At 43.1% G+C, this 27,353-nt stretch overlaps 1 protein-coding gene across 3 annotated transcripts in view; it reads right to left on the bottom strand.

The window, feature by feature from the left end:
• SGPP2 (sphingosine-1-phosphate phosphatase 2) overlaps nt 1–27,353 on the bottom strand; it is a 128,306-nt gene that overhangs the window by 44,314 nt on the left and 56,639 nt on the right. Inside the window, exon 3 of one of the 3 annotated variants that reach the window (XM_024124663.3) lies at nt 7,788–7,844. The exons of 1 other annotated variant lie outside the window; for it this stretch is intronic. In XM_024124663.3, coding sequence (XP_023980431.1) covers nt 7,788–7,844 — 57 coding nt within the window. Of the gene's footprint in view, nt 1–7,787; nt 7,845–21,017; nt 21,500–27,353 lie in introns of those variants that run through there. One more of the 3 variants, XM_055090162.1, reaches the window with a different exon arrangement.

The following is a 27,353-nucleotide window of genomic DNA, read 5'->3' as shown; positions in this document are numbered from 1 at the left end:
AGAGAAGCCACCATGAGAGGCCTGCGCACCGCAACGAAGGGTAGCCCCTGCTCTCTGCAACCAGGGAAGGTCTCGGCACAGCAACAAAGACCCAACACAGCAAATAAATAAATAAATACATAAATTTCTATAAGAAAAAAGAAAAACAGCCCTTCTGGATTCCAGAGGGTCACTGGTTAACTAAGATATGACACTAACACATGTCTTACTTATTTTGGTCATGTATTTAACATTTGTATAGCTGGTATGTGTGCCAAGCACTGGTCTAAGAACTTTACAAATATTAACTCACTTAATCCAATAATACCTGCAGAATGCAGACCCACTTTACAGAGGGGTAAACCGTTGTACATAGTAAGTGGCAAGACTTATCGGATTCAAATCCAGAGAGTTTGGCTTCAAAAAATACGTGCCTTCAACTACCACGGTAATACCTTTGGGATGGTCCTGGACTAAGATAATCTAATACTCAAATCAGACAGCCCTTCTTTTCAAGTTTTAACCAAAATAGTGACTTCTGGAACTTATGGCTTAAAATTTTTCAAATGCCACTGTTACTCCTGATGGATGTAGGCAACATAGTGGATATAGTTTAACTTTTTTCAGTAATCGAGAGCATCGTACAATAAACGGCGTGACTGTTTTCAACCCTAAAATAAACACAACTCAATCTGGAAGTTTTTCAATTGATTTTTTTTTTCCATGATGCCATTAATGAAAAAATCCCTTTCTCTTTTTCCCTTAAAGCACAACATAGATATCAGAATTGATTTCCATACCCTCCTGAGATGAATAGGACTGTTAACAATAGACTTATTTACTTTGTCAGAGAGCTTCACAGGACATTTCCCTGATCTGTTATAAAAGAGGGAGAAGCAACCCATTCACTGAAGCCTCTGCATTTGCAACCCAAAGTGCGGTCTGAGAACAGGCAGCATCCACACCACACGAGTGCTGTTTTAAGATGCAGAATCTCAGGCCCCAGCCTGTACCTACGGAACTGGAACCCTCATTCTCACAAGACTCCCGGGTGGTTCATGTGCACATGAGAATCTGAGAAGCACGGCCGGCTTTACACTGTATTCTTGCACAGGTCACTTTGTCATGGGCTTTAATTATAAACCTCCTCGTCTTACCATGATCGCATTGATCTTACTAGGGCTTTATTTAGCTTGTGATGGATGGAGTCACTTGGCTTTGCAACAAAACCCGCTATGAAGGACTATTTCAAAATACTTTTGATTAGTCAGCCAGATTGCTTTAGAGTTTCCCACATTGTGGTGCTTTCTTTTAACTCATCTAGTTGCCGGTGAATTCTGAACATTATCCCAGCACACTCAGTATCCCCCAGAAGACGCTGCATATGTTTTTGTGCTCTGCTGCCACTTTGCTCTGGGTTAGAAATCAAGAACCACTGTCTGTGCACAGCAGGCCAAATCCACAGGCTTTAAAGCCTCAGTGACAATCACTCTAAATTCCATAGCTGCGATTTCTAATCAGACTTTGAAACTTAACCTCTTTACCATCCCCTTATTACCAGAAACTACTGTTTTGGAAACCAGCTTACTCTTTTATGTTTCTGCCTCTCCCTCCTGTGAACCTATAAAAACCACATCAGACCGACTATTTTCTGGGGAGTTGGAAAACTTGCAGATGTTGTTAACAACTAAGAATTTCTCAGAAGATGCTAGGATATAAACGTTTCTCAACCCTGCCCCTCCCCCACTCGTCAACATCAAAAAGAATATCACAGGCATTATGACTAACTCTAGTTCACTCAAAAATACACAGAATCTTCAGACAGGAAACGTTAAAATCATAGAGTGAAGACAGACTGTGTGACCCTCATTCAGACAAAAGTTAATTTCCTTGAAGTCCGTGAGTTTCTTCGACTTCATTTATCTTTTGCCTTCTATGTCGGAAGGATGTTTTTAAGAATGAGGACAATCGTTCATTTTATTTAAAAGTGTTCCCACAGCAACACACTGTTTCTGATCAATAAGTTTCAAATAGCAATTACTGTAATGACAGAGCTCTTCAAACCAGAGAAAGTGGAGCTATGTTTTTCAGGTTGTAGGGAAAGAGTACCACTCACAGGGTGACGAGTCCTGTCTCTGTCAGCTTGCATTCATTACAGCAAACCTACGATGTGCCCAGCCCTGTGTTAGGTCTCCAACCTTGAGTGGGGAAAACAGTCACACAGAAGATCTCATCGTAATGCAAATACGCTTTGGAAAAAACTTATCCACAGAATTACATGGGTACGTATACATGTAGAGACACACTTTGGTTCAACCCGAGACACACCAGGAGCACTGAGGTGGAATGTTAAAGGAAGATTGTTTAAGATGAGGGCTGGATAGAGAAGCATCCACTTCGCAAGAATAACATGAGCAAAGGCAGAGAAGTGAGGTTGGGTGGTATGTAGAGGGACCTCCGAGGCAGTTAGGACCAGCGGAGTTTAAATTGTGGCGCACACCATTACACATCAGTTAGAATGGCTGAGACTAAAGGAACTGACCATACCAGGTGTTGGGAGGTTGGGGAGAACCTGGAACCCTCATACAGCACTGGAGCAGGTGCAACATGATACAACCACTTTGGAAAAGCAGTTTGGCAGTTTCTTAAAAAGTTAAAACATATGATTTCCATATGACCCAGCCATGCCAATCCTAGGTATTTGCCCTCAAAGAGTGAAAGCATAAGTCACACAAAGATTTGTATATGACCGTTGACGGCAGCTTCTTTGTAACGGCCCCAAACCGGCAACAACCCAATTTCCATCAACAGGTGAACAGATAAACAAATTGTGGTATAATCATACAATTGAATACTTCGCAGCAAAAACAAAAAAATAAACTACAGATATCATGCTACAGCATGGATGAATCTTAAAATATGCTGAATGAAGAAGCCAGGCCAAAAACAAACAAAAGTACATACTCTGATTTTGTTTATATAAAATTCTTGGAAATAGAAATGACTCTATAGGATAGAAAGCCGATCAGTGGTGGCCAGAAAGGAGGGGAAAAAATTACAAATGGGCATAAGGAAACTTCTGGGTAATGAAGTTTTAATTATGTCTTAACTATGTTTTAATTATGGCTGTCTTAATTATGGTGATAATTTTAGGGGTATGTACATATATCAAAATGTGCCAAGTTGTACGTTTTAAATATGTGTAAACTTTGTGAATACACTAAAAATTATTGAATCATACGCTTTAAAAGAATGAATTGAATAGTATGTGAATTATACCTCAATAAAACTAAGTACGGGGCTTCCCTGGTGGCGCAGTGGTTGGGAGTCCGCCTGCCGATGCAGGGGACACGGGTTCGTGCCCCGGTCCGGGAGGATCCCACGTGCCGCAGAGCGGCTGGGCCCGTGGGCCATGGCTGCTGGGCCTGCGCGTCCGGAGCCTGTGCTCCACAACGGGAGGGGCCACAACAGTGAGAGGCCCGCGTACCGCAAAAACAAAACAAAACAACAAAAAAAAACAACTAACTACGTACAGTTTACTGCATGTCAGTCACATCTTAAAAAGTTGTTGTCGGGGCTTCCCTGGTGGCGCAGTGGTTGAGAATCCGCCTGCCAATGCAGGGGACATGGGTTCGAGCCCTGGTCTGGGAAGATCCCACATGCCACGGAGCAACTTGGCCCGTGAGCCACAATTACTGAGCCTGCGCGTCTGGAGCCTGTGCTCCGCAACAAGAGACGCGATAGTGAGAGGCCCGCGCACAGCGATGAAGAGTGGCCGCCGCTTGCCACAACTAGACAAAGCCCTCGCACAGAAACGAAGACCCAACACAGCCAAAAATAAATAAATTAATTAATTAAAAAAAAAAAAAAAAAAAAAAAGTTGTTGTCGTAGCCAGCTTGGGCTGCTATAACAACCAGCCCCAGACTGGGTGGCTTATAAACAGGAATTTATTTCTCTCAGTTCCAGAGGATGAAGGGCAAGATCAAGGCACTGGCAGATTCAGTATCTGGTGAGCGCCTGTTTCCTGGATCACAGACAGTCAGTCACCTTCATAGCACTAAAAGAAATGAGCTTTCAAGCCATTAAAAGACATGGAAGAATCTTAAACGCATATTACCAAGTGAAAGAAACCAATGTGGAAAGGCTACATGCTGTACGAATTCATCTATATGACATTTTGATAAAAGCAAACTATGGAGATGGTAAAAAGATCAGTGATTGCCGGGGGCTGGGGACGTGGGTAAGTGGTGCACAGAGAAGTCTGAGAGCATTGACACTATTCTGTATGGTACTCTAATGGTGAAAACACATCATTACACATTTGTCCAAACCTATGGAATGTACAACACCAAGAGCGAACGCTAATGTAGACTAAGGACTTTGGGTGCCAGCGTAGGATCCTCGGTTGTAACAAATGTCCCACTCTGGTGGACGGCATGCATGTGTGGGTGCAGGGGGTATACAGGAACTCTCTATACTTCCTGCTCAATTTTGCTGTGAACCTAAAACTACTCTAAAAGTAAAGTCTATTAAAAAGAGGACTATGGCAGAAGAGAACAATTTCTCCATTTAGTTCACAGTAAAAGAGTATAATGATTAACTCAGTATGGCCTGCCCTCAACGGAGGACTTTGCTCTGTATTGTTGAAAGGCCCTTCTACCCAAAGGGACCAAATTAAGTTCCATCATTCATCATGCTCCCTTGGGCTGAGGCCCCCAAGGCCTACGTGTAAAAGCGAAAATCCACGGGGAGGCAGGGCAGGAAGCAATTAGAGCTCATTAACGCCTCAGCAACCGAGCTGGGTCCCCTGCATGGTGCTGAGGGTGCTGGGGCCCCGTAGCGTTTCATGATGAGGAATTAGCCTACTTGCTTACTTCTTCCCTAATTAATGTATAGGTGGAAAGAAAATCCAGTTCTCTGGATTGTCTGCTGTTGACCCCAAGCAGACAAAAGGCTTTTCCAGAGAACCCATTCTGTCAAAATGAAATGTGTCTTCACAAGTTAGAAGAATTTCCAATCTGGGATCTGTCCTTGATAGGTTGGGCTCTTTGGGGCCAGCAGAGAAAACTGTGCTTTTTCTCTTATTGTGGTGGGCCTTCCTAGTTATTACAATCTAAAATGACAATTTTTCTATGTCTAACACAGCTCTGATGAACAGAATTTAGTCTTCACGTCCAGATAAATAAAACCTAGATAGTTTAGGAAACAGAAGGTCCTTGAAATAACATTACTAGTAAAGCAGCCACGGGATTTTAGAGAACAGCCATACATTTATTGTCCACCTTCTGAGACTGCTGCCTGCCCCCACTCCCACCTCTCTCCTCCTCCCAAAGTATCCCCATCCCATCGTGTGAAGGCTCTACTGTTATCATAATAAAAGCTGAATCCTCTGCAAAAGGGAGGGAGCACCGAGAGGCTATTTTCAAATTACACCCGTCCCCCCAAAACACACACAAATTATGATAAACTCTAACATCTTTCTTCCCTCCGGCTACAACCTCAGCCCACTTCACCAGGGGGAAATCACAGTGCAAGCGATTAACTAACAGGGATGTAAGGTATCCCCCTCAGGTCTCATGGGACAGAAACGCTGTTAATCACTGGCATGTATAGTCTGTCCATGGATTTGTTTTTAAAAAGTCAGGAATTAGTTTCATCATTCTAGAGAACAATGAGATGTAACCCAAAGACCACAGCTTCTCTACCCATCCCGTTTCTTAATCTGTCCAAATTAAGCTCATTCCCCTTCTTCTCAGGTTACTAACATGATAATTTGGATAAAGAAGGATCAGACACCAAACCATCTCACTCCTAGGTACATAAGAACACTGAAAATACATGTCCTCACAGAAACTTGTACATGAATATAATATTCTTAACATTATCCTTCACAATAGCCCCGAAGTTTAAACAACCCAAATGTTCATCAACTGATGAATGCATAAACAAAATGGGGTATATCCTTACAATGAAATATTATTTGACCTTAAAAAACGAAGTACTGATACATGCTACAAGGATGAACTTTGAAAACAGTGTGCTAAGTGAAAGAAGCCAAACAAGAAAAGGACAAACATCGTATGATTCCATTTATGTGAAGCTTTCGGAACAGGCAAATCCACAGAGATGGAAAGTAGATTAGTGGTTGTCTAGGGTGGGATGCGGGGGTAGGAGAAGGGGAGTGAGTGCTAGTAAATATGGGGTTTCTTTTTAGGGAGATGAAAATGTTCTGGAGGTAGACACTGGCGATGGTTGCACAACTTTGTGAATATACTAAAACCACTGAATTATATTCTTTAAAAAGGTTAATATTAATTGTAGCCCACTGAAAAAAAGAGAAACTAGACATAAAGATGGGTTCTGAAATACCTCTTCTATGTGTCCTTGAAGTCTTTTGCTCCCAGATGTTATTAACAATGCCTTCAAATATTGATTCAATAGAAGCAGCTGTGGCTTCTATTACTATTTTCTTCAAAAGTCCTACCCAACTCTACTCCAAACCCCAGTTCTACAGGGCACTGAGGTGGCGACCACACATGACACAGAGAAAGCTGCTGAAAATCTACCTACTCAAACCCACGAGTATGGGATTCATTTTAAGAGCAATTTTAAGCTCTGGAGGCTCTTCAGAGCAACAGTTTTACAAAAAACGACTGACTGCACTAGCCTGTGTGTGTTTTTGTTTATTCAGTGTTCAGTCTTTTTTTTTTTTTCTCCCTAGAATACACGCTGCTCTGTGGTCTCCTATTTGGCTTCAGGGAGTGAATTTAAAGCAGGTCTTTGTTATGGTTATTTGGGAACATTCTAGAGACTACTGCTTACCATCCAGTGTAAAAAGTTGTTTTCAATTGGTGAATGTCCTCCCCTACTTGTGGCATTATTTTTATTTACTTTTTAAAATTCACAGCCCTTCTCTAGTGTATGTCATGTGGGTTTGTGTGTGTGTGTGTGGAGGGTGGCGTGATGGTGAGTCACTGGGACAAGCAGGTGTAATTTCAAACTAATAAAATTTCATTCCACGCCTCAAACACCGAAACAAAGAAACTACAGAGCAAACACCATAAAGCACAGAAGACTCTCAGCAAACTGATCTTGACATATTCCAGGTTCTGTAAAAATGGAGATACAATAACGAAAGCACAAATGGCAGGTGAGAAAAATAAAATGATTAAGTGACAACATTTTCTTGTTCTTTCTAATGCTCCATTTTTTTCAAGCTCAGATCTGCGTCTCAAATTTTTGAAGACAAACACTAAAGGTACAAAGATTAGTAATTAAGTCAGAGATGTATGCATGTATATCTTTAGGAAAGTTACTTTAAAACAGTTGAGGTTTCTTTTCGTTATTAAGGAGCGCTTGGGTTAAATAATAACTAATATTTGTGCAGTGGCTTTTTAAGTGTATTTTCATAGACATTATTTTAATATTCATATCATTCCTGTTTTACAGATGAGGAAATTCAGGCTTAAAGAAGGTGAACGTCCTCCTAAAGAAAATACAATGCGTGTAGAGAAGCTGGGCTTGAATTTCGTTCTGATGCCAAATCCTATGGTCTTTTCACGACGCCCCTCCCTCCCCCAACCTGGCATGACAATTATTACTGAGACCAGATACCTATTTTTAAAGAACCCAAATTCTGTGATCCTAACCCATCATATCCATGTAACACTCACTAGAGGCCACCTGGCTGCCCTTGGGGCTAAGAGATTAAGATGTCACATCTGATGAGACAATTGCTAAATTCTTATCCACGCCATTCCACCAATAACAGTCCAGCAGAAGCCTGGGACCAGTGTCCTTTACTCACCTCTGGATAGATGTCACATCCAAAATGATGCCCATTGAGGGAACTGGTGTCTTCAGTCTTAGGAAATGTAGAGCATACAAAAGTTAAAATCATGCATAAGCCCACCTTCCTTCGGACACCTAACCAACCACAAGAACCTGGAAACAACTCTAAACGTTCATGACAGGACACCAGTTAAATTATGCAACTGTTAATAAAACATTGTGAGATATACTGTTAAATGAAAAAAGCAACAGGCAGCAAGAGTATATTTTGATCCCATTTGTAATTTAAAAAATGTGTTTATAAGTAAATGCATGTAGGTTACACGAGGAACTGTGGATACTAGATCCACTGCGGGTTAGAACTGAGGGCTGGGGTGGGTGCCTTCTGTGCCATTTGAGTTTTTCATGCAAAAACAAATAAGCCTTGCTTCAGATAACAATGTAATCACTGCTAAGAAAACTACTATTAGACTCCTCCCTCACATTTCTAATATATATTTTGTTCAATTTTATTTATTTACTTTTATACAGCAGGTTCCTATTAGTTATCTATTTTATACACATCAGTGTATACATGTCAATCCCAATCTCCCAATTCATCCCACCACCACCACCCCCGCCCCCCGCTTTCCCCGCTTGGTGTCCATACGTTTGTTCTCTACATCTGTGTCTCTATTTCTGCCCTGCAAACCAGTTCATCTGTACCATTTTTCTAGATTCCACGTATGTGCGTTAATATACGATATTTGTTTTTCTCTTTCTGACTTATTTCACTCTGTATGACAGTCTCTAGGGTCCATCCACATCTCTACAAATGACCCAATTTCGTTCCTTTTTATGGCTGAGTAATATTCCATTGTATAACGTGTGCCACATCTTCTTTATCCATTCATCTGTTGATAGGCATTTAGGTTGCTTCCATGACGTGGCTATTGTAAATAGTGCTGCAGTGAACATTGGGGTGCATGTGTCTTTTTGAATTATGGTTTTAGGTTGGTTCCATGACGTGGCTATTGTAAATAGTGCGGCAGTGAACATTGGGGTGCATGTGTCTTTTTGAATTATGGTTTTTTCTGGGTATATGCCCAGTAGTGGGATTGCTGGGTCATAGCTAAGTATATTCATTGTCAGTCCTGCTGACCCTAGAAAAAAATAACTGCAAAATAATACTGAAAGATCAAAACCTTTATTTTTACAGACCCCTGAAAGCACAAATGCAATAGACATTAGCCACATGCCATGTTCAACTTTCTCATCTGATTAAAACCACAAACTATTCCCATCTCCAAGTGTGCTGCCACAGGTCTTTGTGGGTAACCCAGCCAGTCAGCCATCCTAGGCCACAGCCACACACACACACACACACACACACACACACACACACACACACACACAAAGGCATTTAAGTACAAATGTCAATTAAATATAGTCTCAGATTTTGATGCTGGCATGGGTATTGTCACGTCATCAAACATATTCCTCAGTATGACCATGAATCTGGCCAGAGCAACTGCATGGGGGATCTGATAGTCCACGTGGCCTCTAAGGAGTCAGAGTCCTGGACTGTCCTCCCCTGCAAAGGCATGAGGGGCAGAGAGAGGCTCTCAGCCACTGAGGAATCCCTGCCTCAATTCTACCCCCAATACGCCAAGAATCTTCCATCCTCTCTATACAGGTACCATCAGGAGTGGTGAGAAAGGGGGGACTTACGAGTCTTCCTTTGTTGTGTACCATTGGTACCAACAATAAAATCCACACTGCACAGTGGGGGCACAGATGAGGAAATAAAACCCATGGGGACACATAAAATTGACATTACAATCACTGACATTATAATCCCGCACACTGTAATTACCAAAAACCCCCAGAGCTAAACAACAACAAAAAACCCCCCCGGAGGTCTGTAATTTACTCATTGATCCGAAACAACCAGGGACTGAGCCCTCTGTCGGCTTCCAGTGGGAACAGTCCCAGAACAGCTGGCCTCACATCTCTTTTGAAGGTAGACTTGAATACTCAAGGTAAGTGAACCAAGATAAACCTACGCTCTTGACACTTACAATAAAACAACAAGAATTCACCACCAGCCTTCTCCTCTCTTTATATTATTTCAGCCCTAAAGCGTTTGAAATCTTTCATAATATATTTAAATAAAATGTATGATTCAACAGCATTTCACTATATAGATTTTGCTAGAACAGAAGGACTTCCTGACCATCCTCATTGTACTGCACAATCATGCTCTTGACTCTCATCCTTTTTTGTTGTTGTTTTTGCTTATTTTTTAATGGGTTATTTGGTCTGAACAGAGATCTTTTTTACCAGAATCAAAAAAAAGTCTCAAAATTTCCCTAGGCCTCCCCAAAGCAGAATGTTCCAGAGTAGGTGATTAGGGCAAAGGGATACTCTAAGTGATGTCCTTTGAATGGACATCTTTTCTTCAACTAGAAACAAGTTTCAAAATAAGACAGAGTACTTCAACTTTTTATGCCCTTCTATCCATATTTTTAAAAGGCAATTCAACTCGGTAATTGAAGAAGTCTCAAAAGACAGAACTTACAGAGTAAACCCTTTGTCAGTAGCGGTACCATTTTAATACTAACCATTTCTAATATTAGCCTCCAAAATGAGCTATCATTCTCCCCAACACTCTTGTCTTTAGCAACAGCAAGATTTTTCAGCACATGCGTTAATAATGAGCTGCTGCTCCCTTGATCTAAATCCTCACTTGCTTATACAGACATCATCTTGGGAGCCATTGAGATGTTAAAAACCAACATTGCTAACAGCAGCCTAAATATGATGTGTGTTATAAAGCAAATATGAGCTATGCTCTGGCAGTAATTCAGGAAAACTGTTCTCCACCCTCAAAGGACCCTCCCTGGGAAGTCGCTCTCTTATTTTTCTGCATAGATGTAATAAGAAGGGGATACTGGTAGGTTAAATTTAAATAATAAATTCACGACCTGTAAATTTTCCCAAGACATTTTCCTGTACATATCCTGATTCCTAGTGATTTAAGAAAAAAGAACTTAATTGAGCAACCCTAGGCCAACTTCCCTGTTTCACCATATTTTACAAATGTTCCCACCATTTTATCACCCATGTTCTATGAGCGCAGCTATTTGTACCTCACGGAGGGAAAAACTTATGAGGATGGTATAAGGAACAGCTGCCCAGACCTTTTTTAAAGCTCGGGTCATTCGAGTGGTACCCAAGCAAACTTGTGTTTCTCCATAAAGACTGAGAAAGCATCTGTCTTAAAAATGATGGTCATAAAAACAAAATGTTTTAACCTATCCTTCCCACCTTCACCATCACCAAAAACCCAAACTCACAACAAAAGAAAAACAGCTCTGTAGAACTAAACGATTTGGGTTTTTGTAATGTGTCTCATAATTTTCTGGAAAAAAAAAAATTCCACTGGAAAAAGCACAGACATCTTTAAAATGGGATTCAGGCTCAGTATATCCTGAAATACATCTCACCTTAAGAACGTCTAGGCTTGAATTACCTTGAGACAAGAGAAAACCTGACCACGCTGCACTCTCCTGTCCTTCTACGGAAGTGTCTGTGTATGAGGAAGTCTCTGGACGTGGTGTAAGGTCGGAGCGGCCGTCATGCTGACCTGATGAACCACGAACCACCCGATATTAGGCTAAAGGTCATGGACATTCCACACCTCGTTTTTCAGGCCATGACAGGCTCTCCTTACACATTCAGTCAGAGTTGGGTCATTTCACCTTGGCCTCCGGTCTACAATCTTATAGAACTCAGAAAAGATTTGGGTGGTGGTCACTCAGAAGAAATAAAAACGATTGAGATCTGGAAGGATTAAAGACTTTACGGAGTCAAGCCGCACAACCGCGTCCGCCCAGGCTCTGAATGACCATCAACTGCATCTCCGTGGCTTGCCTTCTGAGTGACCAGTCAGCTGTACTACACAGAAAGAAATCTGGATTTGCAGGCAGGCTCACACAACTCTCGCTGTAACGCCAGGGAATTAAAACCATTTCTCATTGTGAAAGCAATGTCAGAGAAGCACTCGTCCTGATGACCCTGGTTTGAGGTAGTTCCAGGGTTAGGGGCCTTCCGTCTGTCTGGATTTGGTCCCCTTCACACAGATCTTCTCCCTTCTCTTACTGGGCAAGTAATTTAACATTGAACTAGCTGGTGGTAAGAACGGCAGATAACTGTCCCCAGTCCTTCTGGTCTAGGTGTTCTTTGTCTCTAAAGGCTGGTATTGCTGGCCGCATTTCCTCGTGCTAGAACATCTGCACCCACGTGGAAGGTGGGGAGGCGAGAAGCACCACTTCATGATGAGATGCTCTGTCATACAGCAGTCCATGAGCAGACAAAATGACCAGTTAAGAGGCTGGGGAGGAAACGGAGAGCTAAGGAAATGCATAAGAATAAAAACTCAATATGCAGGCTAACAAAATTATGGGAGCCGTAATCACAGGATGTAGGAAAGAAAATTCACTTATGACCACGCAGACGATGTTGGTTGTCGGTGAAGGCGCCCTGGATACGTATCTACTCAACTCATTGGGGGAACAGCCAAACGGACTCTCATATTACTTTACACAACATCCGTTTCCATTCTCAGGTTGACGTCAAAGGCTGTGCTATCAACACCTGGCAAAGCCAATTTCCCACTCATTTTGAACGACTGTCAACATGACGACCGTGAACAGGGGTGGCTACCAACTCTGTGTGCCAACGTCGGTCTAAATTCTAGAGACCTGAGCATACTATTTCCATAACACCTTCAATCAGCTGTACGTCTATCAGTACCCCCAACACTCCTCACTACCCTGCCCCCACCCTTCCCGGTTATCACTTCTCTTCCTTCCAAAAGGAAATCAGAGACACCCCAGTAAAAGTTAGTATCCACACTGTCATGACGGCACTACTCTCCTCCACCCCCATCACCACCACCAGGAACCCCGACTTCACCTCTCACTTGGGAAAGTAACAGGCCCTGGTCTGAGATGTAACCTCCCTCCTGGGAAGCGTGTAAACCTTGTGACAATCTCTTTCGCATGGCCGTGAAGATCAGGTGGAGGCTCTCACAACTCGGGAATGAAACCTCTCAGCCGGAGTGTCCTGGAATTTAATTCCTCCTGTTGGTAACACATTTCCTGACAAGCCAAGGTTCCGACATACACCTGGTCAGGCCCAGGGTGAGAGCTTACCATCCTCAGCTCTGGTCCAGGGCACCAGCATCCTGATTCCTCAGCCTCCCTGCCAAGAGACCGCTGGTCTAGTAAGCCCTATGACAGGGCCTGTTTGGGGTAGACTTAATGACATCAACTTTTAAAGCACAACCAAAAAAAAATGTAACTCACCACCTCCTGAAAGGAAAATATTCTCAAAACTAAGATTACAGTGCATTTGACAAGGGGTTGGAGACATGTAAATATTCTCTAGCCCATCATCTCCGAAAATCAAGTTTCTTTTTCATTTGGCTGCAATCATGTCTTCCCTCTGAAAGACTGTCTTTTTTTTCTCCCCCCTTACCTCCTGTCTTTGCTGCTTCCTTCTCATCTTTGACACGGTATCTTCATTACAAGCTTTCTCCCAGGCAGAGAAGAATGGGTTCTCCTCCCCTGGAGTTAGATGACTGTCCTCCTGTAGAGCCAGTCTTTGAGCAACAAGGGACAAGAGTCCCAGAGAATCCCCTTCCTGACGCCTGTTCACCGCAGGGAGCGAAGGAAGGAGGCTGGACCAACATAGGCAGAGTGGAGGGGGAGAGAGTAGGCCGCCATTGATTTTCCAGTCGGTCAGTGAGTGATTAACTCTAGCTATTAGGAGGGGCTGTTGGTCACACCGTCAGCACCTCCCCAACAGGACTGTAACTGGGGCTATAACCTCCCCGTGACCCTTTGTAATGAGAGAAGCTTGACGTGAGCTGGCGAGCCTCAGCCTTCCCGGCCAACGGTCACTTCCATGCTCTTCTCTCGGAGCCCTTTCCTCTGCAATTTCCACATTCCACTGTCAGGCTGGGGTCCCTATGATGGTGAGCAATGCCAGCAATTTTACAGAACTGTTTGATGAGGTGCCTTACCAGATTTGAATCACAGCAAATGTTTGGTGTTAGAGTTGGAAAAGACCAACTCGAAGGTGGCTTTCCACTCAAAATCCAGCTGTCTTCTTAGACGGCTTGCTCACCATTTAGACTGCTTGGGAACAGTGGTTTCCAAATGAATACAGAAATCAATCACAAAGACGGCTGATACATTCTGAACATTCTAGATGTGCCATAAGCAATTTCAACGTGAGTTATAAGTAAATTATAAGTAAAATCAGCCCCGTGTCCAAAAGCCACCTCCATGGAAAGGCCTTCCCTGACCACCCTACCTAAGACAGCTGCCTGTTGCCACTCTGTCTGCATACCCTGCTTTTATTCTTCTTCATAGAACTCTACCCTGCCTGCACTTAGACTATACAATTTTGATTTTATCAGCCTCATCCCCACCCCAAGTGGGTGCTTGGCCCAGAGTCTGGGACAGTGCCTGGCTCCAGCTCAGTTTTGGACCTTTGCCCTTTCTGCTTATCTCAGCCTGGAGCCTTGTCCCCCAAGCCCTCAGCTGGCTGGCTAGTTTTCATCCTTCAAGGTTTAAGTGAAACTAGCACCAAGTACCCTTTCTTGACCACCTTCTCTAAAGTAGGTCTCTGCTCTCAACCTGATGTATCCTAAACAACAATCGTATAATCTTTAATTTCTGTATTGATTTACTTGTTACTCTCTGTTTTGCCTACAAGGAAACCTCAGAAGAGCAGGATGGTGTCTGTCTTGTTCATTGCTTAATCCCCAGCACTTAGCATAGTGTTTCATAATAGGCCCTTGTCAGATGTTTCTTAAATGAATGAATGAAATTTAATAGTTGTTGTTCATCAATTACAAGATAAGAAAGAGACCTGAGGCTCTTTTAAAAAGGCAAATAAAATCTGGTTTCTGGTTCAAAGATCCCTTCACAGTTCAGAAACATATAGAATTACTACTTTCATACTGAAAAAACCTTGGTGAAATCTTGACCAAATTTGTGTCCTGAGTTTCTATCAGGGCCACTGGGGAACCACTCAAGATGCGGAACAATTCCATTTTAAAAAGCTCTCTAGGATGCTCCCTTAGCACTCTGTAGAGCTTTCTAGTGTATCTTTAGCACTCTGAACTGTAATTACTTCTTTACATCCGTTTCCTCTAGGGGGACAGCTCTTAAATCCTCTTTGTAGAAACAGGCTTTATTTATTTTATTCAATAATTATTTATTGCATTGCTGCTACATGTCAGGTTCAAGGAACAATAAAGAACCATCTACTAGGGAATATAGATACAAGGCTCAAGGTGGCTTATCTAGAGACAATGCCTTTGCTGAGACTTGGAGCAGGTGAAAGCATGCAAGACAGTAGCAACAGTAGGAAGGAAGCATAAAGTAGAGCGTGGATATGTCTGCAGTGCAGGAACTGGCGTGGGAGTGGGCGTCGTCAGCGGTTCTGTGATTCCAGAGAAGAGAACAGATAGGCGGAAGGGTTAAAGGTAAAGATTTAGGCAGAAGTCCGATTATGAAAGCCCTTATAGGTAATTTTAAGGTGCTTGGACATTAATATGTTCTAAAGAGTGGTTCATGGTCATACTTGCATCTGAGATCGGTCACTCTATAGAAGTACCACGCGCTACACCGATCGCACCACTGCAGCTCCTGAGATAGGTCATTCTACGTGCTGTGGGGAGGACGGATTTGAAGGTCATAAGATAGCTGGAAGGAGATTCATTAGATGGTTAACATGAGCATGCAAAATAAAGATGATGCAGGCTTGAAGTGAGGGAATGTTCCCAGAATTGTTGGAAATCTAAAATTACAGGTGCCCAGGATAGACCAAAAATCTTTACTAAATGAATATATGCACAAACCGTGGCTCCCTGGAGAAATTACACTCTGTTCACTACTCCATCTGAGAAGTGAAGACCTAATGGACATGAATTGTTTTAAGTTGGTTGTCTTTATTTTGTAGCTTTTCTGTTTCATATCTTCCTGTGTGAAGGAAGATCATTCCGATGTTTTGGTTTAAAAGTCCTGCTCTTTGGATATCCCAAGCTCATGAAAACATTAGAGAAAAGAAGTCACTTCTATTGGTAAACAACTTGGGACTTAACGGCTTGTAGCCAGTATACAAAATACTATGGGACAAAAAAAAAAAAAAAAAAAAAAATACTATGGGACAACTTCTTCAATACTATGTAAATCCTAGCATATTAACTCCTAAGTTATATGCTAGAATATTTAGGACTGAAAAAAATATTCCGTGCTTCATTACTACAGACCTGATCATACAACTGGTTAAATTAAGGTCCTTGAATTAACTGGTACACAAAGTAGAATACATATTTGATAGAGTTAATCAACAGCCAAGGTGTCCTAACAGAATTAAAACTGACTTTCCATGTATTATTTTAAAATGATATAGAACTCCTTAAAACCCATTTTGTTTGTGGACTATTTATTCCTTAAAAACAATAATAAAACAAGGTGACTGACCTGACACAGCTGGGAAAGAGGTACCTTACAGCAAATTCTCAACATCTCTAGTTAATGCTGGGAAAGCCAGCTCTAAAATATATAAAGCGAGAGAGAATAAAAATAAGTATTGGGGGGTGGAAGTTGCTTTTGTAGTACCGTTTGAATATAGTTATCTCTAACGCTTGTGATTTGGAGCTATAACTACAAAGCTAGGAAATCACTTTGTGTTTGAGCAGCAATCTAGTCTCAAGTGTATGTGAAATACTAGCCTAAGCAAAATGACTCCTCCTCGTTTTCTTTGTTTTTCAAATGGTGCTTTGGTTAGAGGAAGAATTCAAATGCCTTCCTAAAAGCTATTCTGCAATACAGAAGATTGTATGTTTGCATAAGGGAAGTAAACACAGAGTAAATTTTGCTGCAAATGATCCTGGAAAGTGAGAAGTGTAGTACAGCACAGGGAGGGACTCCCAGGTTGAATTCTCTGCTTCCTTACTGTCTTTAAAAAATAAAAATCAATCTGGATTCAGGCAAGGATAGCTTTAGTTGAAAGGACTATGGCAACTGGGAGACCTCTCTGATCATAAGACCTGTGAGTGTTCAAAGACCGGGCAGAAGAGGGCTTTTCTTTTATAGGGAGGGATGATCAAGGCTGGAAAGATGTTTCCTGGGTGTGGGGAGGTGGATAGGACAGTAGATCAGAGCTTGTTTACCCTGAGGTCAGCTTATCCTTGGGAGGGGCTGTGTGCTGGCTGCTCGAGAATGGGTCAAAATTCAGGGGTCTGGCAATGGAGAGAAGCTTAACTCAAGTTTGGTCAAGTCAAGGTAGCAGGTATTTGGTCCAGATTGGCCAGTGGGGATGGAGTTCAAATCATTTGTAAGACAAAGAGTGGGAACTGGAGGGTCCGTGACTGACCTTGTCACAGGTAAACAAGGGGTGTGGTGGGAGACCTGTAAGTCTTGTCTAAGTCACATGGGGAAGGACGGTTCCTTGTAGTGAATCATTCCTAGAACACAAAAGGGTGGGTGAATTATCTTCATGGTTTCTGTTTTCCAGGAGCACAGAGACAGGGCCCACGTAAAATTCAGCAGGGTCACCTTCTTTCTTCTATTTTTAAGCAAAGAGTGTATTTAGGGCTTTATCTAATCAGGTTTTGATTTGCAGGAGAAAATGTAGATGTAAAAAGGGTGAAAGTACTTTAAGATAAACTCAGACAACGGCAAACCCCTTCAGGCTCTCAAACCATCAGCGACTCTTAGGTTGAGGGTGTCACCTACAAATTGGCACTTGCCATCTACTTCTACAAGGATGAGATTATGAGCCACTGCAGCTGCTGACCTTCAACACCCCCTGAAAGGAGTTCAGGGTGGAGATCAGGAATGAGGTACTCTGTGCTCTAGGAAAACTGGCAAGGACAGGTCTTCAGATAGTGAGATATTTTCAGGAGAAGACTTTATGAGCCCAATTCTTGCATCTCCTCGGATCTAGAAAAGCACCAAAATCCTTCATGGTGACGTCTAGCTCCTTGTGACTAGCAGTAACCTTCTGCCAAAAATATGCGACTGATCGCATGTACTCCCCCTTCACCAAAATCACACAGATACTGACCTCCCTCCCACCTCTTCGGAGCAGTTTCTCAGAGCTGTCTAAAATGCTGTCTCCCGGGCTATAGCCCTCATTTTGCCCCAAATATAACTTAACTCACAACTCTCACATTGTGTATTTTTTTTTCAGTCGACAAGGGCCAGCTGAGGAAGAGCTCTCAGGAGCTTTCTGAGAAGCTGACACGAGGTGAAGCCAAGACTTCCAGCACTGAGTGAAAAGGAGCAAACTTTCCTTTAAAATTAAAAGAACCACCCCCTGCCCCCATAAGTGGTCCAGTCTTTCCTGAATGTTTAAATGTCTTCAAATCCTGATCAGCTTTAATGCAACATATCTTATGATGCTAATAGCTGTACAATTGTTTTCCTTTGAACTTTCAGGAGGGGTGCATTTCCCCACCCACCAATATTCTCTCTAAATCCAGCACTCACTGTCTAGCCTATTAGGCCCTTTTCAAAGATTCTTCATTTGCTTCAAAGAGAACCTTTATTTTAGGCTTGACACAGGATGATGAAGTAAGAAGAGGGCTGGAGTAAGAATGAGGTCTGGGTAATATTAATATCTCATCCTTAATTTCATCTTATGTAAATGTAGATATTAATAGCTTACAAAAATGATGTTGGATTGAGATAAAAATATGTTTGGACGTGCTCTGCCATCTGTGGAGTTGTATGCTTTTAAAAAACCTTATTTTTAGAAACAATGACTGACTCATGGAACTTCCTTATTTACATGCTCCTGACATCACATTTTGGATACAGATACGCTACAGAACCTACTTCTATAGAGTTTACGTCCAGCTGTTCTTACGGTGGAGATGGCGCGCTGGTGTGAGACCAAATGCACCCTCGTACCACCTCATCATTTTAAGAGACAAGCCTGTTTTCACATCATTTACTTTTTTCAGACTTGGCTATGATGCACCTGTGAAACCAGTCAGGACCCTATCCTGGGCACAGGAACCTTTCTGTTCAGCCTCCATGATCTGAGGCCAGCTAAAGGAGTACAGGCCCTGCACACACCCTAATTATTCTCAGCAACCCCGCCCTTGAACCACTGCTGTAGGACTCCTTACCAAAGCCTTCCAGGTTGAGACACAGTTTTTTGGGGCAGGAACCCACTGTGTCTCCCTTTGCCTGGCAAAGCAATTCTTTTCTACTTCACCCAAAACTTTGTCTCCGAGATTCGATTCGGCACTGGTGCACAGAGGCCGCACTTTCGGCATCAGCTAGAAGTAAATAGTTTAGGGATGGGATATTACATTACTGGTGATAACTAATGAGTTAGGCTCAGGGTTATAAGACCACCAAACAAAAAACTACAAGTGAAGACCTGAGTCTGAATCTGTACAAATACAGGCTTCAGAAGATGTTTTAGGAGACACCTTCAAAAGATTACCATGCTTGGGGCTTCCCTGGTGGCGCAGTGGTTGGGAGTCTGCCTGCCGATGCAGGGGACACGGGTTTGAGCCCCGGTCCGGGAAGATCCCACATGCCGTGGAGCGGCTGGGCCCGTGTGCCACAACTGCTGAGCCTTGAGCTCTGGAGCCCGCAAGCCACAACTACTGAAGCCCGTGTGACTAGAGCCCATGCTCCGCGACAGGAGAGGCCACTGAAGTGAGAGGCCTGCGTGCCGCGGCGAGGAGTGGCCCCCGCTCACTGCAACGGGAGAGAGCCCACGCACAGCAAGGAAGACCCAACACAGCCAAAAAATAGATAAATAAATAAATAAATAAAATAGTTTTTTTTTTTTTAAAAGATTACTATGCTTGTCTTCTTGCTTGGATCAACGTCCAGTGTTTAAATATAGTCTCAGAATTTCAGGTTGCAAAGGATGAAGAATGTCCAGGTGACCACAAAGGAGTATTTAACATTGTCTAGGTTTGATCTGGGTGTCCCTTCACCTTGAGTTTTCTAGGAGAATTTCCACCACACAAACTGTTCCACTTACCAAGCACATCCTATGCATGGCTCTTTATATTTTAATCTTAAAGATAACACACTAAAAAGGCTCTAGGTGGCTTTATGCCTCTTTTATAAATTTTCCTTAAAATATATTCCTCATGAATGTATATAAGGTTATACAAAATTAACATCCATAAGAGAGCTAGATAACAGATTAGCACAGGCTTAGACATCCTTTTAGGCATCTGAGATGTTTTAAATAAAGACAAGCACCTGGTTTTCTGAAACTCAGGCTCTTGACAGAGTTATAATGATTTAATCCTCTTCGTGTTAAAGACACACCCTTTTGATAGCCCTGTAGGGGAAAGAGTCTAGCATTCTTTGTAGATTAGTAGACCTTTTTTTTTTTTTAAGCATAAAACCCAGTCTTATACATTTGAAAAGCTTTCTACAGTTCAAATTCAGGTTTAAATTTCTGAATCCAGCCTCCAGTGGGTTAAAGCCTCAAAGAGCACTTAGCTTGTCTGGAATGCTTACCCAAGTGAAGGAGCCCCGTGGTCCTTCTTTTTTTTTTTTTTTTTTTTTTTAATGAATTCTCATAAAACAGCCCCATTGTGGTCTTTGTTGGCTACAGAAAAATGGAGAGCAGTTCAATCCATCGCCCTGTATCCATTCTTTCTGGCTAAATATTTTCCCCAATTATGTAGACAAATGCTGAAAACTGCTCAACTTTTATTTCACATAACCCAGGTTTAAGAAGCCCTCGTGGGGGCATGGGCAGGCTGGGAGGGGCTCCTGTCCAGTGGCAGCCCCTGTACAGGTGTGCCATGGATTGTAGAGTTAGTATTAAATTCAGAGTTTCATTTTCTCCTTTGACTAAACCTTCTATTATGGCCTAATAAAGAAATCAGCTCTTATTTCACTCATTTAGCCTTTATTTGCTGATCAGTGCTAGTTTAAAAGGAAGCCAGCTTACTGCTTGCTCAGTTGCTAATTTCCAAGTTCGAGTTTCTGGAAAAACCGTGTCCCAACCCCTAAAGTCGAATTGCTACGTATTTGAAAAACATTTTCAAATCGAAACATTTTTTTCCCTTCTGATTTCAGTGCCTGTGAATGCCAGAAGAAATTTAATTTTAAGAGGAACAAAAACATAACATCTTTTTCTAGTTAAATTGGAGCATATGCAATGCAAACAATGGATTTTTATGTGTACACACACGTTACCGAGTCCAAGCCCGCTCTGCTCGCCGCACGACAGGCCAATGAATCGGAGACGAGGTGTTGAGGCAGGGAAGACGACTTTATTCGGAAAGCCTGCAGACCGAGAAGACGGCAGACTGAAGTCTCAAAATAACCATCTTATCAGGGTTTGGATGCCAGTTTCTTTTTATAGCACAGAGAGGGGGAGGAGATGAGGAAGTAAAGTAAAAAGGCCATGAGTTTTGCAAATATGCCCTGGAATGGCCAGCCTCGGGGAGGGGATGTGTTAATTTCTTCTTTCTTGCAGCCATCCACAGGTGGACAGGGTCCGGATGTTCCCCAGAACAAAGGTACTTTGGTTTAACATTCAGGCAGAGGGGCAGGGTTCCCCGAGGCAGGCCATTATGTATAGACAGTATCCTTTTAGTGAACAAAAGCAAGCGGAAGCAAAGGTTAAAGTAAAAGAAACAGATCCGATATGTAGGATTTGGCTCTTCCCTGTTACACACACACACACACACACACGCACACACACACACGCACACACACACACACACACGCGCGCGCGCACACGCGCGCACGCGCGCACGCGCAGAAGCTCAGAGCAAGACTGTGTGCTTAATGTTTGCCGTTGCTTTGTGTCCGGACTAGGACAGCCCTTAACCCTCACCAAACCCTCCCTCCCTTGGTGTGCATTTGCAGGGCCAAGGGATTTCTAGCGATTCAGATCTGGTAGGCCCAACGAAGGGTCTCAGGACTTTTTTCAGAGAATCACTATTGTTCCTTATGGGGACCCCAGGAAAACTGGTAGGAGCCAACCCAAGGTGTGAGGAGGTCACGTGGGGAAAACTGTATAGGGCCAGATGCATTGTTGAAGCCAGAACATATGATTAAAAAGACAGAATATCTTAAAAAACACATCACCATCAATATTTATATAATCGTAAAACTTTCAAAACAAGAGGTCATTTTGTTCAACTCCACGTTTCAGAGATGGTCAAACTGAGGCCAGAGATTAAAAAAAAAAAATCAGCCAAGTGACATTTATCTTTTTTTTAAAATTAATTATTTTTGGCTGCATTGAGACTTCGTTGCTGCTTGTGGGCTTTCTCTAGTTGCAGTGAGCGGGGAGACTACCCTTTGTTGTGGTGCGTGGGCTTCTCATTGTGGTGGCTTCTCTTGTTGCGGAGCATGGGCTGTAGGTGTGCGGGCTTCAGCAGTTGTGGCACGCGGGCTCAGTAGTTGTGGTGCACGAGCTATTGCTCTGTGGCATGTGGGATCTTCCCGGACCAGGGATCGAACCCGTGTGCCCTGCATTGGCAGGCGGATTCTTAACCACTGTGCCACCAGGTAAGTCCCACTTGGCTAATTATTAAGAAACTCTGGACTGATTACCCACCTGTAACAGCCAGCAGTTATGAGGCCATCCCAGCCTGGCCATCCCCCCCCACTCCAAGGCGTCTCCCTCTATTTCACTAAAACATGTACTATGTAAAATAGAGGTGGAACAATTCTCACTTGGATTAGAATCCCAGTCTTCTAATTCACAAGGTAACAAAACTATCCTTTGATTCAATGACTTCTTTTAGGTTAAAAGATTCGTGAGTCACCCCCGTTTCATTCCCCTCTTTTTCTTAGGTATGCACCATGAACCCCAAGTCATGTTTAATGTTCTATCAAGCCATTTATCACAAAGTATCATATAAACTGTGTCCTGCGATCAAATAGTGCATAGATAGACAGGCAGGCAAATGGATGGAAAAGGGAAATCACCCTCAAATCAATAAATGTGGTAGGATTTAGGGAACTTTTTCTTTTCTCAATTTTTTATTAACACAGTTCACTACTTGTAAAATGAAAAATAAAATTAATTGGGCATGTTTAATACACAAAAAAGCTCGACGATATTTAACACAATTAAGGAAAATGGATAGTTGAGGGCAGCAGTTCATAACCAGGATTCTGGAATCCGACAGTCACGGGCTCAAATCCTGAGTCTGCTCCCTGCTGGCTACATCAACTTGGCTGGCTTTCCACGTTGCTTCCTCACCTTTAAAATGACAATAACAGTGCCTATACCTCACTCCATAATGTTTATAGGGTCCACGGCCCCGAATCCAGCACCCAGTTGGAACTCAGTAAGATGAGTACGGCTGGCTGGGGAGAAGGGGCTGCAAAGGGTGCACCTAGGGAAGCCCCTGGGCTGCCCTGGTGAAAGCAGAGGGAAGGAGAGAGGTGACCGCTATGAGGTTAACAAGACTGGGTTTGTCTACTACCTCTCTAGCTTCCAGAAAATTCCAGAGGCCAAAATACAGTAGGGCCTCTCCAGCTGTAAATTGGTAGAGCACTTAGCTGGGAAAAACCTTTCCTTCCCCTTCTCAGCATAGGGGCCACTTCCTAATCCTATGGGAGAGCTGATGAGGGAGGCAAGGCTCCTCCCCCCTCCACCAGAGGTTCCTCAGGGAAGGATTGTTCCCATAGCGCAAATCCCCACCTCCTCGTGGGACAATACTCCTCCTTTTCCACTGAGCTCTTTTCAGAATTGGATAAGGAAGTGGAACGTGGGCCTCGGCCCAACAAGCCCGCGGGGGTCAGCAGGCAGCCTCATCAGGCCTTCGCCTACTCCCTGCCCCCAACAAAGGTACCAAAGCCCTTCTCCTCTCCCAGGTCCCTGTAATGCCCTGGCCTTCTGGGGAGGGTAAAGAGTCTGGGACACACAGTCTGACAAGTGAGGGGGGACACAAGGGACTACAGCACAGAGAACTGCAGGACAAATGCCTGGGGAACCTGTGACATGAGTCTGCTGCACATATAGGGCACTTGCTAACGAGGCTGTGATGATATATGGAGCTTTTCCAACCAAATAGGCCCAATCCAATTATTATTTTAAATAACTGGGTTGGGGGAAAAAACAATGTAGCCATTTGAGGCAAGATGGTGCACTGGAAAGGAATGGATGGGGTTGGGATATAGGTGTACCTATTCTGCTTACTAGATGTGTCCCTCTGGGTGAATCACTTAACTACTCTTTGGGTTTTCGTCTTCTCACCTGTGAAATGGGGTTCTTGTATGTAAAGCATCCGGCAGGTAGAGAAGGCTCAGAAGGCTGCTGCTGTGAGAATCATACCCATTCAAGAAAGCAGCTTTGGGACTTACCTGGTGGCCCAGTGGTTAGGAATCCACCTGCCAATGCAGGGGACATGGGTTTGAGCCCTGGTCCAGGAAGATGCCACATGCCGCGCAGCAACTAAGCCCGTGCACCACAACTACTGAGCCTGTTCTCTAGAGCCCGAGAGACACAACTACTGAGCCCACGTGCCACAACTACTGAAGTCCGCACTTCTAGAGCCCATGCTATCCAACAAGAGAAGCCACTGCAATGAGAAGCCCGTGCACCGCAAGGAAGAGTAGCCCCCGCTCGCCGCAACTAGAGAAAGCCTGTGCGCAGCAACAAAGACCCAACACAGCCAAAAATACATAAATTAATTAATTTTTAAAAAACCACAAGAATGCAGCTTTGCAAATGGAATTGATTGGTTAAAAAAATAGAGCATTGTTAAGATTTTATTTGAAAATTTCCTGTGAAACAAAGGCCCCTGTGGCCTATTGATTAGCTCATTTTTCCTTCCCTTTGTTTTACAAATGAATGGGAGAGAATCTGGGACAAGGTCCAGTCCAGAAGGGTGCTTTGTAAAGACCCCCTAGGGACTGATTCGCCTGTAGGCAGTTGGGGAGAGCAGCCTCAGGCCTGGTCCTAGACTCCAGCTGAATTCAGAAAGTGAACTGAGGCTCTGCCCTGCCGGATGTGCCTTGGTTTCTGGTCTGGATATAACTTGGCAAAGGCTATTTGTTTTTCTTGATAAGACATTAAAAGCTACATGAAACCAAAGGGAGAGGAGAAAGACCAACTGCATATCCAAACTCGGTATGAAATGATTAATTATTTTTAGTTTTTGCATTGTCTTAGCAGATCCAAACTAATTTCATCCTTAAAGATATCCTGCCTCCAGGGTCCTGGTGTCTCAAACAAGCTCATACCTAGCTAAGCTTGAAAGTAATCACACATCCTGAGATAAATTAAGTGAAGCGTTTACAAGTGATGCTCAGGGGTGAGTCAGGGGCGCTGGCCTCTATGTGGGAGGATTACAATTCTGCTCAATCAAAACCAAACCAAACCCAAAACCAGCATTGAAAGTCTTAGGGGGTTGAAAATCGGGACAGTATCGAGGGTGGGGTGGCAGAAGAGTTAGGGAAGAATGTGGGCACATTCTCCAGTCATCATCAAAAACGGCGGGAGGGGCAGATCATTTTTCAGGTAATGATGGTGATAATCAGAGAGATCCAAATCTGTTGAGTCCAGTTTTCAATGTTTGTTTGTTTTTTTTTTTAAACATACACTAAAACCAAAACATTTCCTTGTTGTGTTTTAAAACCAAACCAAAACAGTTTGCATAACAAACACCCTAGAGACATTTACTTAATATTTAACTAAGGCTAAATGACAAGGTTCTACTTCAGAGGAACTGGCCAGAATCTCTGACACCTAATTCCATTTCATTCAATGCAAGTTAGTGAGGGTTACAATCTGGCCATTGTTGAATACTTCTCAAGACTCATTAATCTCAAGCAAGAACCAACCTAACAAGCAGGGCAATCTTTTGAAGTGAATGGCGGTAGTGGTTTAAACAGAGGATTAGGAGATAATCACATTAAAAGTCATCTTTTGGCACTAAAATTGACCCCTGTCTAAGGGTTGTGAATTACAGGGATGGGGCAGGCTGTTTTGCACTCCTCTCTTACCAAGTCTCAGAGACTCCCCTGTAACACAGCCAGATGGCAGCCTGCCCACATCCAAAGAGACACCACTGCATTCAGACATGTTATCATAAAGCTACCTCTTAACCAATTTATGGAACTGTTTATGAAATAATACCCTAGACTCTGCTGCAGTTAGACACTAGATCATAGGCACAATTTAAATATAAATTTTAGTTCTACTTTATAATGTAGCTGTCAGCTAGCTAGCTTTCAATAATCAGAACGTGAGAGATGTAAAATCCATCATTTAAACTCAAGCTCCCCAACATAAGTTAATCTGACTTGCAAGAGTAGGAATGGAAGGACCTGCCAAGAGGAATCTTCTGCTGTTATGACTTCCTTATCGCCGGGATTCTGAGTGTGCATAAAAATGGAATCTATAGTCACCAAGCAATTCAGCATTCCCTTTTAAAGCGCTCCTTTGATCGTGTTGAACACAAAACAGCAGACTACCTAACAAATATTTAGCAGTGGATTTGATATGCATTGCTAATGTACTGTCTAATATTGAGGGGTTCCCAGCACAAAATATGTAAAACTGCATTAGCATTTGGTCTGCAAAAGAGATGACAGGCCCTTTTTTTTTTTTTTTAATGTTATCCTGCCCAGCATTTACTCTTTGCCTCTTTACACCATGCCATGGATGGATCTCTTAAGTGTCACATAGCGAACATATAAAGAAGAGTCATGACCATGTTATATCCCTCCAAAGATTCTCTAGCTGGGTCCTTTCATTTTGAAGCTAGGGATGCTGCAGGCCAGAATCATGAAGTGGCTTGAGCAAGGTTTCACTGCTACGATTACAGTCCAAGTCTCTTGATGTTTCAACCTGGCCCATGGCTCTGTGCCCCAATTAATTGCCTAACGCCACCCCCAACACAGCTGCTTGGACGAAATACAGTCAACATATGCACTGACCCCGAGATGGATGGAGCTGTGCTACACAGTGAGCTGGGTCAGACTCTCTTGGAACTCTGAACTAAAAGACAGGAAGTTACCAGCTGGCAACAGGAGGTAAAGAAGCAGATCCTGGAGCAAGTGCTTAACTGTAGCAGAAACCAAGCTGTTCACTATCATCAGCTCCTGTGAGGTTCTGGCTCCTATGGGATTCCTCCTAACCTTACAACAAATCCCCCCTTTCCTGAGTGGAAACCAAAACACACCCTATAAACATCAGCCTCATGTTCCTTTCATGGTATTTCAGGATCAGGAACCTCTGACCAAACCTCAAAGCTGCTGATAGAGGTAGAAGCAGCCCCCCTCCCCTGACATGAACACTCCTTGCTTCCATTCAAGGAGATCATCAAAAGCCAAAAATTAAAATGGATTGAGGGGATTTAAAAAAAACAAACAAACAAAAAAACCACGAATTATTAGAAGAGAGATTAACCCTGCCCAGAAACTCTCAGAAGCAACTAGATCATCAACATTCAAGAACAGTTTGGGGCTTCCCTGGTGGCACAGTGGTTGAGAGTCCGCCTGCTGATGCAGGGGACATGGGTTCGTGCCCCGGTCCGGGAAGATCCCACATGCCG

The sequence above is a fragment of the Physeter macrocephalus genome, chromosome 2 (assembly GCF_002837175.3).
Source record: "Physeter macrocephalus isolate SW-GA chromosome 2, ASM283717v5, whole genome shotgun sequence".
Lineage (NCBI taxonomy): Eukaryota > Metazoa > Chordata > Mammalia > Artiodactyla > Physeteridae > Physeter > Physeter macrocephalus.
Note: the sequence above shows the minus strand (reverse complement) of the source record. Positions and strands in the feature narration are given on the sequence as shown.